The sequence below is a fragment of the Octopus bimaculoides genome, chromosome 16 (genome assembly GCF_001194135.2).
Source record: "Octopus bimaculoides isolate UCB-OBI-ISO-001 chromosome 16, ASM119413v2, whole genome shotgun sequence".
Lineage (NCBI taxonomy): Eukaryota > Metazoa > Mollusca > Cephalopoda > Octopoda > Octopodidae > Octopus > Octopus bimaculoides.
The window spans coordinates 50,496,517-50,513,086 of record NC_068996.1 but is presented as its reverse complement, the minus strand read 5'-3'; the positions used below and the strand labels follow the sequence as shown (position 1 = coordinate 50,513,086).

Below are 16,570 nucleotides of genomic sequence, written 5' to 3'. Positions count from 1 at the left end.
AATAAAATTCAGAAAGATGTACACATTGAATGTATTAGGTTGGCGCGCAGTTTAAGATGGATAGAAAAGGGGGCATGACATTTTGAGCATAGTTCTTTATAAGGGAAAGAATAGTCTGAGAGAAGCACATGTATGTGTGTGTGTGTGTGTGTGTGTGTGGTGCATGTATATATGTGTGTGTATATATATATATATATATATATATATATACACACACACACACACACACACACACACATATACCTACATGCACACACATTCAGTGAGAGAGGATATTCTTTACAACCAGTCCACAAATAAAATAGCTATATATTAGTCTTTAACTCTTTTCATTCCAGCCTGCCTGAGATCACTCCTCGTTCTATGATAAAAAAATTTTTTTGTTTTAGAGTGATCTAAATTAAACCCTTCCATCAAAATTTCATGTTAATTTATGTTCCAAAACACCAGTTTAATAATGACAAAGTTACTTTACTAAATTCTTCATTACTTTCAAAATTAATTAAAACAAAACCAGTGAGTTTCAACAAAGATAAGATAATAAAAGTGTTAATATTTAGATTCAAACAATTCTGTTTCTGTTAGACATTTTAAAATAAGAAATGAAATACCATGATTAATATTTTGTCATGCGTCTTGAATCAATACTTTTATAAACCTTTAGTATTATTATAATTGCTTTTATTCAAATTAAAACCTACTTTTCTTTTGTTGGTACAGACTGGAAGTGTTTGCAATACTTTACATTTTTCTTGAGTCAATATCAAAGCATTTGAAAAGCATCACATTTTAAAGCCAGACTCGACTACTACTACTACTCCTTAGATTATACTCAACTTCTCAAACTATTCATTCAGTCTGCTAAACTACAAAATATAAGATCTAATTTAGATTTCTTTTGGTCAACAAATCTAAAGTTGCTCTTTGCCAATTCTCACACACACACACACACACAAAAAAAAGGTCTGTAATTCCAAGTCTTTGTAAAACAATAAATGGTATCTTTCTAAATTATATCCTGTATCTCTCTCTCTCTCTCTCAACTTCATTATTTAATTAATTAGTAAGTTTTTTATAATTTTACCCTTTACTACATGGTGCCACATAAAGAGCATCCAGTCCACACTGTAAAGTGATTGACATTTGGAAATGCATCCAGCTGTAAAAACCATGCCAAAACTGACCTTGCCTGTGCTGGTGCCAGGTAAAAAGCACTCAGTCCACTCTGCAGAATGGTTGGTGTTAGGAAGAGCATCAAGTTGTAAAAAAACCATGCCAAAACAGACACAGAAGTGTGGTGCAGACTTCTGCCTGGTCAGTTTCCCTCAAACTGTCCAACCCATGCTAGCATGAAAGGAGGACGTTATATGATGATAAGGATGCATTACCCTTGCATTATGCATTAATAATTTGCTTTCAGCCAGACAAATGAGTGTTTCTGCAGGTGGAGAGGATATAACAAATTGCATTAATTACAATACAACAATGCTAATAGTAGAATAATGTGGTTTCAGTATAAAACTATTATTGAAAATTTCAATGAAGGTAACTACTTGGACAATCCTAAAATCTTTACGAACTTTATAACCATAATTATATTACTTAAGCGTGTGAATGGTTGTGTGGATATGGAATTGTCTTTGTAACCACATGGCGTCAGATTCTATCTGTGTGGCACCTTGGGTAATATTCTCTACTATACCCTTAGATTAACTAATACCTTGTGAGTGGAACTGGTAGTTGAAAATTAGATGAAGCTCATCATATTTTGAATAAAACAATGTCACAATTAACCCCTTAGCATCCAGATTATTATCAAATGTAATGCTTATTTATTCACATTGATTTTAAGTAATCATCCATTATCTTGTAGCATTGAGATTTCGATGTGATTGCTTATTTTTAGAATGACAATGTGAAGCCAGATTCGGCCAGTTTGAACATAAAGCAAATAGAAAATTTGAGCCTGATATGGCCAGTTTAAATATTAAAGGGTTAAATCACCTATAAAAACAATATATTGTGAAACTTTGTGCTTTGTGCAAACAAGAGAATCAACATCCCTAAATTGAAAAACAGGTAAAGGTTGTTAACCTGAAAAGCATCCAGCCACAAAATAATGTCTCTAATAAGCAGTCACCCAAGCTACATAAACTATACCAGTATAGAAAAACAGGGCATAGAAGTGAATGGCTAAACTATCTTTTGCCTAATTTCTTCGTGATTCCTTCTCCTTATCACAATCACTTAATTTTTTCCTTTGTTTTATTCATATAATATAGTTTTGACTATATATAATATAGTTTTCCAGAGTGATACTTCCATGCTTTTATCAAGAGAAATAGCACACATTATTTCTGACAACAAAGTACAATCTTTTCCTCAACACCAGGTATTTATTAAATCCTCAAAAATGCTATGTCAAATAAATACATTTTATTCCTTTGATATTACAAAATGAATTTAAAAGTTTAAATATCTTTGGGCACAAGCCCTCTCTTTTCCTTGCCACTCTTAATTTCTAAGCTATAAGATCATTATTGTATTTTCATTTTTTATCTGTTTAAAAATTAGTCCCAAATGATAATAGTTTAGTTCGAGAGAGAGAGAGAGAGAGAGAAAGAGAGAGAGAAAGAGACAGACAGACAAACAGACAAAGAGAGAGAGAGAGAGAGCATCTGAATATCAGAAGAATTATTATTGTGATTGCAGTTCATGTTATAAAACATACACACACACATACATACATGTGTGTGTATATGTACACACACATACATATACACGCAATAAATATTGGGCAAATCTTAAAATTATTCCTTACCTAAATTAACCAAGTCAGGAAAAACAACAAACAAAAAACACTTTAAAGCTAACACACACGCACACACACTTAAATACACATATCTAACCACACCTAAAAAGTAAATAAAAAGCAAAAATATCAATAAATAAAAATCAGCCAGAGTCAGCACAGTTAAAAAATATATATATATGTATATAATCATAGCATTTAAGTTGTGAAACCTAACAGTGTCCCGGTGGATGCAGTTTTATATCTTACCTTACAAACTCTGCTTTCTTTTCAATAAGTTTGCGAGGAGAGAAATTCACATTGATGATCCCAACATGGTTAGGCTGTGGAGAATGAGAACCTATAGGCAAAACGTGGGCAACAGAATGGCAACAAAAAAAAAATTAAAAGAAAGAAAGAGGTTTTTTTTTTTTTTTTTCAACAGAAGAGAAGAAAAGTGACATTTCTTTTCTTCTAGAATTTCTCTCGCAGAAATATATATGTTTATACATGACTTTGTTTTTACTCACCCAAACTTATGTAGTTTGTAAAATAGAAAAAATAACAATAATACTAATTTGCTGCGAGAGAGAGAGAGAGAGAGAGAGAAAGAAAGAGAGAGAGAAAGAGAGAAAGAGAGAGAGGAGGATGCCTAATATTTCAGGTGGGACTCTACATCAGTCAAAGGACCCTGCCCCAAAACAGTTACACTTTTCTCACTTCTTTCCACTTTGCAAACATTTTGTACTAGTTGCTGACAGAGAATTTCCCTAGTTTCTTCAAATTCTGTTGTTTCAATTACACAGACAAACACACACACATTATATATTCTTATATTCCTCTTGCTGATTTCTGCCACTTGTCTGTGGTGCCATCTTCTTTATAGTCAATTATATCAACAGCCATAATTATTCTATCAACTTCAAAAAAATATGTAAGTCAAAGTGGCCTTTGGTAACAGTTCAAAATATACACAGTATGCTTTTAATTCATTTCAGTCATCCAGCTGATACACCATAATGGAATATATATTATATATATATGCATACATACACACACCCAGTACATCCATTTATATTCATGTGCATATATATATATACACGTATATATATGAATGTGCTGTGTAACTATATGTAGATATATAATAATTATACCACACACACACACACATAAGCACTGTATGTATACCTAACATTAATATCTCATCTAACTGAAATAAAATTGTAAAGTCATCGGATTCATAAAATTAGATTTCCCCCCAGACTAAATTTTATACTTCACTAGTTAATGAACCTTGTCGAATATTTTTCCTAAAATGTATCAATATAGTTAAGTACTTATTCCAATTTAATGATTGAATGGTAGAATTTTTCTCCCACTTTAAAATATGATGTAATAAAGAATCTAATTTGAATTTTTAACAAGAAGGAAAAAGAAAACTATCTGAAAGGAAAAAAAAAACTTTTCAAAGCACTTAAAAATAAAATTACACATGTTGTGTAAAATATAATAAAAAATTCCATCAAATAATTTATCAATTCTAAACGATGAAATATTAAACCCTGAAAGTGAAATGATAATGTATTCTAGTTAATGCCAGTAAGCTTGTTTTTGAAATTAGATTAATCAATCTTATTATCGTGCAAAAGAAGAAAAAAAAAATTTAATTAAAAATTGAAGAACACAGATAAATACAAACAAACAATCAAAACATAAACTTAAACATTTTTAGAACTCTGTAAGAAGACCCATGACAAATATCGATTAGGAAAACACACTTGCACACAATATTCAGTGTATAAAAAAAAGATTGTTTAAATGGCAAATGTAATATGCATGAAAAACACGGAAAAAAAAAAAGAAGAAAAACAGAAAAACAGGAGCTAGTCATAAATAATTGTATATGTATGAATCTATGTACATGTGTGTGTGTGTGTATAACTTCTTAAAAGAAAAAAGAAAAAAAGCAGCATCTGTATAACCACTCCCACCCACCAGTTTGTCCTGAAATTTGCTTAGTGTTGTTGAACTTGCTTTTGTTCCATTCTTTATATTCAGTTGCTTAAAGGATTATGCAAAGATGACACAAAATAAATTTCAGAGTTTTGAAAACAGATCTACAACATTACAAGAAATGCACGATTTTGTATTAACAACGATCCTTTTGTTAAATTTATAAGTATAAATTTTCAATTGACTGAACCATGAAATATTACTTCTTGCTTTTATTGACTTTTATCTGTTTTTCAGTTGAAGACAAATGAATTAAAATATCAACTAAAGAGTGTTTTGAAAGCAAGAAAAAAAAAAAAAAAAAAAAAAAAAAAAATGTTACCACCATTTGCACCAAATCCTCCAAAATCACAGAATAATATTATGAAATAGTATTATTGGAATATCATGATTTTTTCTTTGCCAGCATAGCAAATAGTAGTGATAGTCATTTTTATAATTTTTGAGGCAAAATATTTAAGAGAGGCTTGTGTATTTACTCAAATGATAACTGAAGATATTTTTCTAATATTTTTGTAATTGTGAACATATGTCATTAAGAACATTTGAATTCGAAATAAAGTTTAAACTCTCACAATTATCTACAGAATATGGAAATAACAGAAAACATACACACATACTGCCACACATTGAAGATAAATTTAGGAAAACATGTTTTCATATCTGCATGAAATTTAGTGAGATTCTGGAATTTGAAACCCTATTAGCATCCTTTATTCCAAGTTACCCAATCTTTCTTCAACCACCCATTTTCACAAACTTATTAAATTCTTGATAACAATTTCTCCTTTTCTGAAATCCTCCCACAACAAATAGAGATTTTGCTTTAAATCAATCAGATTCTTAATTTCTTACAACACAAAAACTTAAACCAAATTTGCAAATTTTATTTTACAAAAGAAACTCTAAGGACAGACAAATAAATCATAAAGGGAAGAAACTAACTTGACACAAAGCAAATTTTTCCATCAAGAATTTACATGAATATATATCACAGTATTGTCCAGACATACGTTTATATTAACAGTATTAATAGAAACTAAATTTCAATTAAAATTAAAAACTCGAAAAAACCCTGATATATATATATAATTAATCAAACAAGAAACCAATATATTTCAGAAGAACAGAGAACTCACAAATCTATATGCCATCAGAAAGATCAGTTTTCCTCACCCATTTACACTTGTCTATATTTCATGAATTCCTCATCTGTATTTAAAATATAAACTTAAAGAATGAATGTATAAACTTAGATGGCTCTTAAATTTTCATCTTTCAGAAAGACTCCACTCTTGTTTCCACAACACTTTTGATTTTAAGCAGTTAATCCCCAACTCACTTTACTATTCCCTAAACATATCAAAGTATATGGATCCTACTGAGTAGTTGCAAGACCTTGGCACGATGCATCTATCACAAGTCTGCAACAGGTTCAAATAATTGTATCACTTATGCCTTTGTATGAAAATATTATGTGAAAAAGTATATTTTCTTAACATATTGATAGAAAAGATGGTGTCATGCAGCATGGTCAAGTCTGGAGTTACAAGGTTCCAAACCTAACTTTCTGGCATGACTGTGCGGTCAGGGTTTGCTTTGCAAACACAAGGTTTTGAGCACTTGGGCAAATATTTTCTACTATAGCCTATGGTCATGCATGCATGTATGTATGCATGTATAGCTTCTTGTATGTGTACCTGTGTGTGTCTCCTCGAATCTTTGGTTGTACGGCTCAGTAACTCAGTGATGCAAAGACATGAAATGAAACACCTTAATTGAAAACAAGAGTAAGTGTTAGAAAGAGTATTCAGCCACAGAATATTATCTCAGTAAGTCTTGTGCAACCTGTGCCAGTATGGAAAAACTGAACATAAAAATCATTACACACACATAACTTATAAAACAGCATCATCAAAAGTGAATAAATCCACCCCAGTTTCTACACATGAGGGAACATTTATTTTCTATATTTTATATTGTAAATTAGTGTTCGTGCAATTCGAACAACCCACAGTATTTTTTACTCTAAATCTTATTGGTTTTCTAGACAATATTTATATCTTTTACCAATATACATCACTAGGTGGTTTTTTTGATACCACCAACACTACTGAGGCTGTTAAATACTTGCAAGTCAAGGGAAGGGAAAGGAAATAGCTCTTCGACTGAAAGAAGGAGATGGCTTTATGCTAAGTGTTCGGAGACTAAATTACAATACAGAAACAAGCCTGTGTCTTTCTATATAATGGCTAGCCCACATTATATAAAGGTAGGAGTATCTGCAAAGACAGCAGATATGGTGGTAAAGGGATATGTACAGTTTCCATGAACGAAATTCTACTTAGAAGGTATTAGTCAACCAGAAATTATGGTAAAAGACATTTCCCCAATATGCTGCACTGTAGGAAGCAACCCATATTCCAGTGCTAAGAATCAAATTTCTTTATGGAAATTTTCTTTGCAATCTATTTTATTGCTAATAAAATACTCAAAGATGAAGTTCACCTAATTTATACTACTGTTTAAGATTATTAGTGGAAGAAGGTAAAAATCATCATCATCATCATCATCATCGTTTAACGTCCGCTTTCCATGCTAGCATGGGTTGGACGATTTGACTGAGGACTGGTGAAACCGGATGGCAACACCAGGCTCCAATCTAATTTGGCAGAGTTTCTACAGCTGGATGCCCTTCCTAACGTCAAAAATGAGTAAATATATACAAAGCAGAAGATACAAGACATCATTTATATTTTACAGAGTCTGAGAATTAACAAAAGAAGACTAAGAATGCAGTCAAGACCACAGAAATAGAAAAGAGTTAATTAGAGCTAAACAACACATCTAGAAAACCTGAACGTGTGTGGTGGTTTAAGAGTTAACAAAAACTGTATTTATAAACAACGAAAATATTTTAAGGAAAATTGTTATATAGTTTTGCCAGTATATATATATAAGATGAAATCACAAAGTGGATCTGAGATTGTACGTCTCTTTCCTATAAATTGTAATTTATCAATATTTCCATAGTAATATCCACTTTCTAAGATCAAAACAAGATGACTTTCACTTTTAATATACGAGAATTGGTAGAATACTCATTAAATCTAAGAACAAGAAATTTTTTTTAAATAACTAATAAAAATAGGAAAAGATAATTATTGTCGTTGAACCGTTGTCCATGTGTTAGCCTACAACATATTCCAAATAAAGAATGACTTAATATAACTAATGACAAAAATTAATAGTTAATATAAATGGAATTTCATTCTGATCAAATATTTTCATTAACTGAACATTTATTTCAAAATAAAAGCTGAGGCATTTTTTTAACGCAAAGAGCATTATCGAACATTTGTTCACAATGTTAAATTTTTGCTTCTGACACCAAACAACCAATAAAGAAATTCAGAAAGGAAAAACTATCAATTAACTTGAGAGTTATCTCCCGTTACACCTGCCTTACTTTTAAATCGAGGCTAAGATTGTGACACGTTTAGAATTATGGACCACTTTAGGAGGCTCATTTGTGATTTATGCTTAATAACCCACTCGGCCTTTCTTCTACTGAAGGATTCAAAATTAAATCAAATGAGTTATAAACAAGAAATCGATACGTTTACGAGGTTTTCTGAGACCCTCAACGCAAACTATGCCATCGGAAATAGGCCTCAGGAAAAAGAAAAAAGGCAAGGCAGAAGAGATATGAGTTTACAAGACAATAAATAAAGATTTTTGTTTAAAATAAATGCAGAAAATTGTATCACAGCAGTTTCAAAGTCTGAAAAACTATTAAACACAGCTTCCAATTTCACTAATTCCTATTTATAGAGATACACAAGAAGAAGGTATCAAGAGAATTACTACGAACCTTATCACAGTGAAACAAAACTTATTTTTATTAAAAGTTATCAACGATTTGGATAAACTGGTGTTAACTAGGATCCAACGCTGAGAGTAAAAGTAAAGCCATTTTCAGTAAGTGAAATCTTGCCAGGAAAAGGAATACAGCTTTTAAAAAAAATTATAGTCGACAATTTTTAAAAAATAATCTACAGTCTAATAGAAAATTTCATTCGTTCGTTCATTCATTCAAATTTTAGAATGTTGGAATAAATCAGAATAACAGAATATCTGCTATAACTCGAAAATATAAAACTGAGCCAGTGGCATACAAAAGCACTATTTGAGCATAGCCGATGTCAGTGCTGCTTGACTGGCTCCTGTGCCAGTGGCACATAAAAAGCACCCACTGCACTCTTGGAGTGGTTGGCGTTAGGAAGGGCATCCAGCTGTAGAAACCATACCAGATCAGATTGGGGTCCAGTGCAGCCTACTGGCTTGCCAGAATTCAGTCGAACCATCCAACCCATGCTAGCATGGAAAGCAGACGTTAAATTACAATGATGATGATGAGCCAAAGTCAAATTATTTAAATATCAGAAAATAAGATTAATAACTGCTAAGACAAGCTAATTTGCATAATGCCATTTGCTTGAGTAATATTACATTGTCTACTATTTAAAATGTAAAACAAGTATTTCAACTAGAAAGAAACATACAAGTGTTTGATTTGGCCAGCAATGCTACAAGAGTTTCTAAGTTTGGTGATAACAAGTTATTCCAATTCAAATAGAAGCATAAATAGAACCAATCTAAAATGAACTCAATCTGTATAAGAATTTCATTACAAGAGCTCCACCTTGACCCAACTACTACTGAAAAAAAAAACAGTCTAAGATTATTCAAATAAGTACATGGTAGGATATGACTAGTATACAAGTCATCAAACCTATTAAAGTATTGTAATGTTTAAAAAAATGCTTTGTTCTTTTTGCATGTAGAACGAAAACTTCCCAGAAATGTAAAAGAACCTATTCTTCATATAATATCAAAGATGATTATCAATTATTCTGTGCTTAACTCCATAGCCTTGCTTAATACAGTGTAAATGTTGCTCTACAGACATATAAATTCATGGTTATGTTTAATAAAAATAATTTACCCTGGATATTCCAAAAACACATTTCATATTTGGTAACTAAAGTCTTAGAATAGTTTTGATATTTTTGCATTAAAAGTTGAGCAGAAAAACTTACATTTCATTACATAATTTTGCATCTTATATTTATCACATCGCTATAATATACACACACACACACATCTATACTACACTAAAACCAGTCTCTCTACAAAGCTATTCATTATAGATACTATAATAGCACAACATCCAAACCTCATTCCTTCCACCACCACCTATAAAACCTAAATATATTTGATAAACTGACTGTATACTTTAATACTCATTTACTCAACTCCCAAACTCTAACAACTCATATAAATCACACATTACAAAACAAACAAAACCCAATATCTAACATTCACTCACTTGACCATTTTGCAAAACAAAACAGCAAACACTTTTCTTCTTATGATGATTTACAAATGATGACAAAACTCCAATTTGTGTTTCTCTCATTTCCATACGAAAACCCAAATATCCCTCTTCCCCTTTATTAGCCAATATGCCAATGAGAAAATATATCAACATTAAAATAAGTTAACTAATATATGTATATATTTATTTTTGTTCAACTAGAATAACATGAGATTTGAAATATTGTGTAAATAATACCTCAGTATTGAGAAAGAATAAAGATAATGCATAGAAATATAACAGAAAAATAACTTAGACTTACTCTAAAAACAAAAAAAAAAGAGCAATGATGGCTTAATGAAGCTATATAATCCAAGAATTAAATATTTTCACCTACATATCCAAAAGCTAACATAATTCTAAGATTCTAAATTTCTTTCTAACAGTCCCATTAACATTCTTAGTTGTGAGGATCTATTCAAACTAATATAGTAAAGTGTGGAAAAAAAATAGAAAAATATTTTCAAGAGAAAAGAAATAATTTTTATCCGATAGTCATTTAAAGAAACATACCTTTTCTTCGTGCATTGCCAAGTGATGCTCTGCTAACATTCGAATACCCAATCTTGAAGTTAAAGTACGATCAAGAAAGATTTTTATCAAGTTGTCATCCTAAAAAAATAAAAAAATAAAAATTCAAAATTACCAAGAAGAAAATAATATCAATAAAAGCTATGTGCATACGTATTTCTGAGCATCTGCATGTTTGTCTTAAGCTTATTTGTTCATTTAACCCCATTTTTCCATGCTAGCATAAGCTGGACTGGGATTTATTAGCAATAGAATTTTATGGCTAGTTGCTCTTCCAATTGCCAATCATTACTTGTTATCTAAGTAAAGGATTTTCTATTCCACAGATACTTCGAAAGCGTAAATTGACTGGTTGTAATGTCAAGAAAGAATATATATATATATATATATATATACTATATATATGACACGTAAAAGCACCCACTACACTCTCGTAGTGGTTGGTGTTAGGAAGGGCATCCAGCTGTAGAAACTCTGCCAAATTAGATTGGTGCCTGGTGTAGCCATCCGGTTGCACCAGTCCTCAGTCAAATCGTCCAACCCATGCTAGCATGGAAAGCGGACGTTAAACGATGATGATGATGATGATATATATATGTATATATATGTGTATATATATATAGATAGATATATATAGTTGGAATTTACAAAACAAAACATAAGACGAAAACGGGTGTGTAAACAACAAACAGATGTATTAGTTTAATGCTTGGAAAGTGAGAAAGTCATTTACGTTTCGAGCCTACGCTCTTCATCAGAAAGGTACACAGAAATAAACAGGGAGAGAAAATAAAAAAGGTTTAGTGGCCAGCGATCAATCACGGTGAATATATATATATATATAAGATTTGGGTTTGGACCTGATCAGTTGCTCAGTTCTTAGCTGAAATTGGTGCTTATAAAGTTTGATGTCATTTATGTTGAACTTTAAAAAAAAAATGAATTCAAATTACTTTGATATGTTTGCGAGATTCTCCAAGACCCTCAGCCAATAAAGAGACTACATCTTTATGATCATCCAAAAGACTTTTCAACGTTTGACTATATTTTTGCTCATCCTCAAAGTTATGAATCTGTAAATAATAAAAAGAAAAGTACACTTCAAAAACAAAAAAAAAAAATCAAATTATCATTTTTAATGTATTTGTGTGTGTGTGTCCCCTCTTTGTAAATGAGTCTTTACTGTGTAGCATTTCCCAAACCTAGTGGTTCTCAACCATTGTTTTATCCATGGACCCCAGACCCCCATATCTATTCGATGTTTAAAACCTCGTCTTAAAGATACTTCTTTCAAAATTCCTATTTAGTTTTTCACACATTCACTTGCACACATTAGCAAGAAACATGTTGAACTATGTTAAGTGTTACAGAAAGAAACATAGCCGTTTCTTGCTCTAAATACATCAAAACTAAACATTTTTTTCATGGACCCTTAAAATAATACAGTTGATCCTCAAATTACTATTTTGTTTGAACCCCCCCCCCCCCAGGGGCTATATGGACCCTGGTTGAGAACCACTGCCCTAACCCTTTAGCATTCAAATCAGCCATATCTGGCTCAAATATTCAACCTCTTTTATGCTCAAATTGGCCAGATCTGGCCTTTCACATTTACCCTACAATGTCATTCTAAAAGTAAAATCTCACACCATCGAAATCTTGCAACTATGAGATAATGCATAATTAACCCATTTTAACCCACTATCCTTGTTTGAGGACAGTTGTATTTGGTTTGTTTACTGCAATAAAGGTTAACTGGACGCTTCCACATGTTTGCTATCCCTATTTATATAACTATCTTCAAAATTTCAACAAATTGCAAAATTAAAAACCTGGGTTGAAATGGGTTAATTCATTCAAAACAATGTGAATAAATAAGCATTGCATTTGACAGAATAATCTGAATGCTAGAAGGTAAAAGAAATTAATATTTAATTCATTCATCCAGAATTTACAGAAAGTAATAAAATTACAGTGAATTGAACACTTATAATGCAATGATACAATAGTGCAAAAGTCAGTCAGCACTAATTAATTTCTAAACTTATCACTACAATTTTACTAATATAATGTTAGGGAACATATAATTATACCATCAATAATTGATGAGTTTTGTTTATTTGGCATTTAATGCTTTTGATAGAGTAGTTCAGTGTGAAGTATGGTTTTGATAGATTTTTATATGATGTTAAATAGAATAAAAATTATTGCCAGATAAATTTAAATAAATGACTTACACTTGGAAATTCAGTTAATATGTTGAATGCCCGAATGTACATTTCATGCTAAAAGAGAGAAACAAAAATAATCATTTAATGATAAAATATTAGAGAAAAGAAAAAGAAGTAAATATAGTGAATATTTTTTGCTTTCTGTGACTTTTTCTTTTATGATGTGATTAATAAAAGATTTTAGATATACCTCCCACCTCCCCCAAAAAAGGCAGATGCTTACTAATTACATGTTTCAGTTATTGGACTGTGGCCATGCTGGGGCAGCACCATGCCTTTACTTTAAGGGTTTAGTAGGACAAATTGACACCAGTAGTTATTTTTTAAAAACCTGTCTCAGTCTCTTTTTGCTCAACCACGAATTCATGGGAGGCATAAACAAACCAACACTGGTTATGAAGTGGTGGTGGAGAGATGCCCTTCCTAATGCCAACCACTTTCCAGAGTGTACTTTTACATGACACCAGTATGGCATGGCACAGTCTCTTCTTATGTGGCACTGATACAGATCCCCTTATGTGACGCTGGCACAAGTGCTTCCCACAAAGTGCCAACATGGGATATGTATTTAATATCATAGTTTATAAACAACAGCATATTTGGTTACAGGTTTCCAGGGAGGAGCAGGGGGATTTACTCATTAGCTTATCATCATCATCATCACTATCGTTTAACATCCGCCTTCCATGCTGGCATGGGTTGAACAGCTTGACAGGAGTTGGCCAGGCAGAAGACTGTACCAGACTTCTGTGTCTGTTTTGGCAGGGTTTTTACGGCTGAATGCCTTTACTGTATTTACAACCACAACAGTGATAAGAGCGAGTTAACACAATGCAGCTGAACTATCAAAGGACTTTGTTTATAAAGTAGTTGTTTTCTTAGTTTACTAGGAGGTCTGATTAAGAAACTCTTTTTGCAACCACATCGTTTCAGGTTCAGTCCCACTGCGCAACACCTTGAACAAGTGTCTTCTACGAGAGACCTGGGTCAGCTGATGCCTTGTGACAGAAACTATGTTGAAGCCTGTTGTGTATGTGTGTGTGTGTGTGTTTGTGCATGTGTTTATAAACAATATTAAACACACATAAACAAGGCATATGTTTTCCCAGTTCATGGGCAGGATGCAATTATAAGCATAAGAGAATATATTATCTTCAATTCACCTGGAAGTCATAGACAAGCAAGATAACTTGTATCAGGTTCCCTCTATTACTTTTAGGTGATTTAACACCAGCAGAATTGGAAAGAATATATTCTCCTATACCTATAATCACAGCCTGCTCACAAAATGGCAACTGGCAAAACACATGCCTTGTGTATGTGTGTTCAATATTGTTTATATCTCTCGGGCTGCTTCTCATTCATATTTGAATATAAATGTGTGTTTGTGTATGTATATACCATCATCATTTATTGAGGACAGACGTTAAATGATGATGATATGTACACATACACAAAATAATCTCTGCCAGTCAATCCTAAAGCTTTAGTAGAATACACTTGTCCAAGGTATAATGCAGCATCAATCACAGAACCTCATAGTTGTGTGTGTTCCTTTGTCATCCCACCATAATTTGGCAACTAGTCTTGGTTTGTTTATGTCTCCATAATTTAGGGGTTCCGCAGAAGGTACCAACAATAAATACCAGGCTTAAAAAGAAAAATAAGCATAGGGGTCAATTTGTTTGACTGAAACGCATCAGAGGAGTGGTGCGCCAGCATGGCCGCAATCAAATGACTGAAACAAGTAAAAGATAAAAGATACACAAATTAAGGGCTTGTATGTACCAAATTCTACAAACGAGTAAAGTAATTAACCAAAAATTAGAGTAGAGGACACTTACTCAAAGCACCATATAATGGGAAACATGGTTGGTAATCTTAATCACACAGCCAAGAAAGTACACTTTGCATTCAAAGATTGTGTCATATATATCCCTACTTTACAACTTCTTCCTTTTCAATCCAAAACTTTGAAAAAGCAATAAAGATTTCTTTTATCTGATTCACTTTTTGGCTTCATGGGTGAAAAAGTGTTTATTGGAGCAATTATCTTTCAAATAGCCTACTCAACAGACTGACTGAAGAAAACGAAAGTTTTGTGTAAATCAATACAATGGTTTCTATAATGTTTGAGCTCAGGAGTGGCTGTGTGGTAAGTAGCTTGCTTACCAACAACATGGTTCCGGGTTCAGTCCCACTGCGTAGCACCTTGGGCAAGTGTCTTCTACTATAACCTCGGGCCGACCAAAGACTTCAGAGTGGATTTGGTAGACGGAAACTGAAAGAAGCCTGTCGTATATATATATATATATATATATATATATATATATATATATATATATATATATATATATATATACATATATGTATGTGTGTGTATATGTTTGTGTCTCTGTTTGTTCCCCCCCCACCATCGCTTGACAACCGTAACTTAGCAGTTCGGCAAAAGAGACCGATCCAAAGAATAAGTCCTGGGGTCGATTTGCTCGACTAAAGGCGGTGCTCCAGCATGGCCACAGTCAAATGACTGAAACAAGTAAAAGAGTAAAGAGAGTATGACCATGCAATCAAGAACAGCACCTTGCATCCATTGTACCTCTCTAGAAAAGATACATGATGATGATGATCATAATAATAATAATAATAAAAATCCTTTCTACATTAGGCACAAGGTCTGAAATTTGTGGAGAGGGGACTAGTTGATCACATCAACCCCAGTACTTGACTGGTACTTAATTTACCAACGCCAAAAGGATGAAAGGCAAAGTCAACCTCGGCAGAATTTGAAGTCATAATGTAAAGATGGGCAAAATATCGCTAAGCATTTTGCCCAGTGTGTTAACAATTCTGCCAGCTCACCGTCTTTTTGGCTTCAAGTTTTGGCACAAAGCCAGCAATTTTGGGATACAAAATAAGTTGATTACATCCACCCCAGCGCTTAACTGGTACTTATTTTATCCACCCCAAAAGGATGAAAGGCAAAATCAATCTCGGCAGCATTTGAACTCAGAACATAAAACAGACAGAATGCCATTAAGAATTTTGCCCAGCATGCAACTATTCCACCAGCTCACCACCTTAATGATAATAATAATAATAGCCCTATCTACTAAAGGCACAATGCCTGAAATTTGGGGGAGGGGACTAGTCGATTACATTGACCCCAGTGCTCAACTGGTGCTTATTTAATCAACCCCAAAAGGATGAAAGGAAAAATCAACTTCAGCAGAATTTGAACACAGAACATAAAACAACGCCTCTAAGTACTTTGCACAGTGTGCTAACAATTCTGCCAGCTTGTTACCTTAATAATAATAATCCTTTCTAATATAGGTACAAGGCCTGAAATTTTGGGGAGAGGAGAATAATCGATTACATCAACTCCAGTGCTCAACTGGTACTTAATTGATCAACCCTGAAAAGATAAAAGCAACCTTGGCGGAATTTGAACTCAGAATGTAACAGACAAAATACTGCTAATGATTCTGCCAGCTAGCCATCATAATAATAATAATAATAATAATAATAATAAAGTAGAGGGAGGAAAGAGCAAATTGGAGT

General features: G+C 32.6%; 1 protein-coding gene across 1 annotated transcript in view; it reads right to left on the bottom strand.

Annotated features, from left to right (window-relative positions):
• LOC106879645 (3-methyl-2-oxobutanoate dehydrogenase [lipoamide] kinase, mitochondrial) overlaps positions 1 to 16,570 on the bottom strand; it is a 64,642-nt gene that overhangs the window by 18,385 nt on the left and 29,687 nt on the right. The window contains exons 4-7 of the mRNA XM_014929307.2: positions 13,013 to 13,060; positions 11,729 to 11,848; positions 10,758 to 10,856; positions 3,062 to 3,135 (exon numbers count right to left, since the gene is read on the bottom strand). Of these exons, the coding sequence (XP_014784793.1) occupies positions 3,062 to 3,135; positions 10,758 to 10,856; positions 11,729 to 11,848; positions 13,013 to 13,060 (341 nt within the window). The remainder of the gene's footprint in view (positions 1 to 3,061; positions 3,136 to 10,757; positions 10,857 to 11,728; positions 11,849 to 13,012; positions 13,061 to 16,570) is intronic.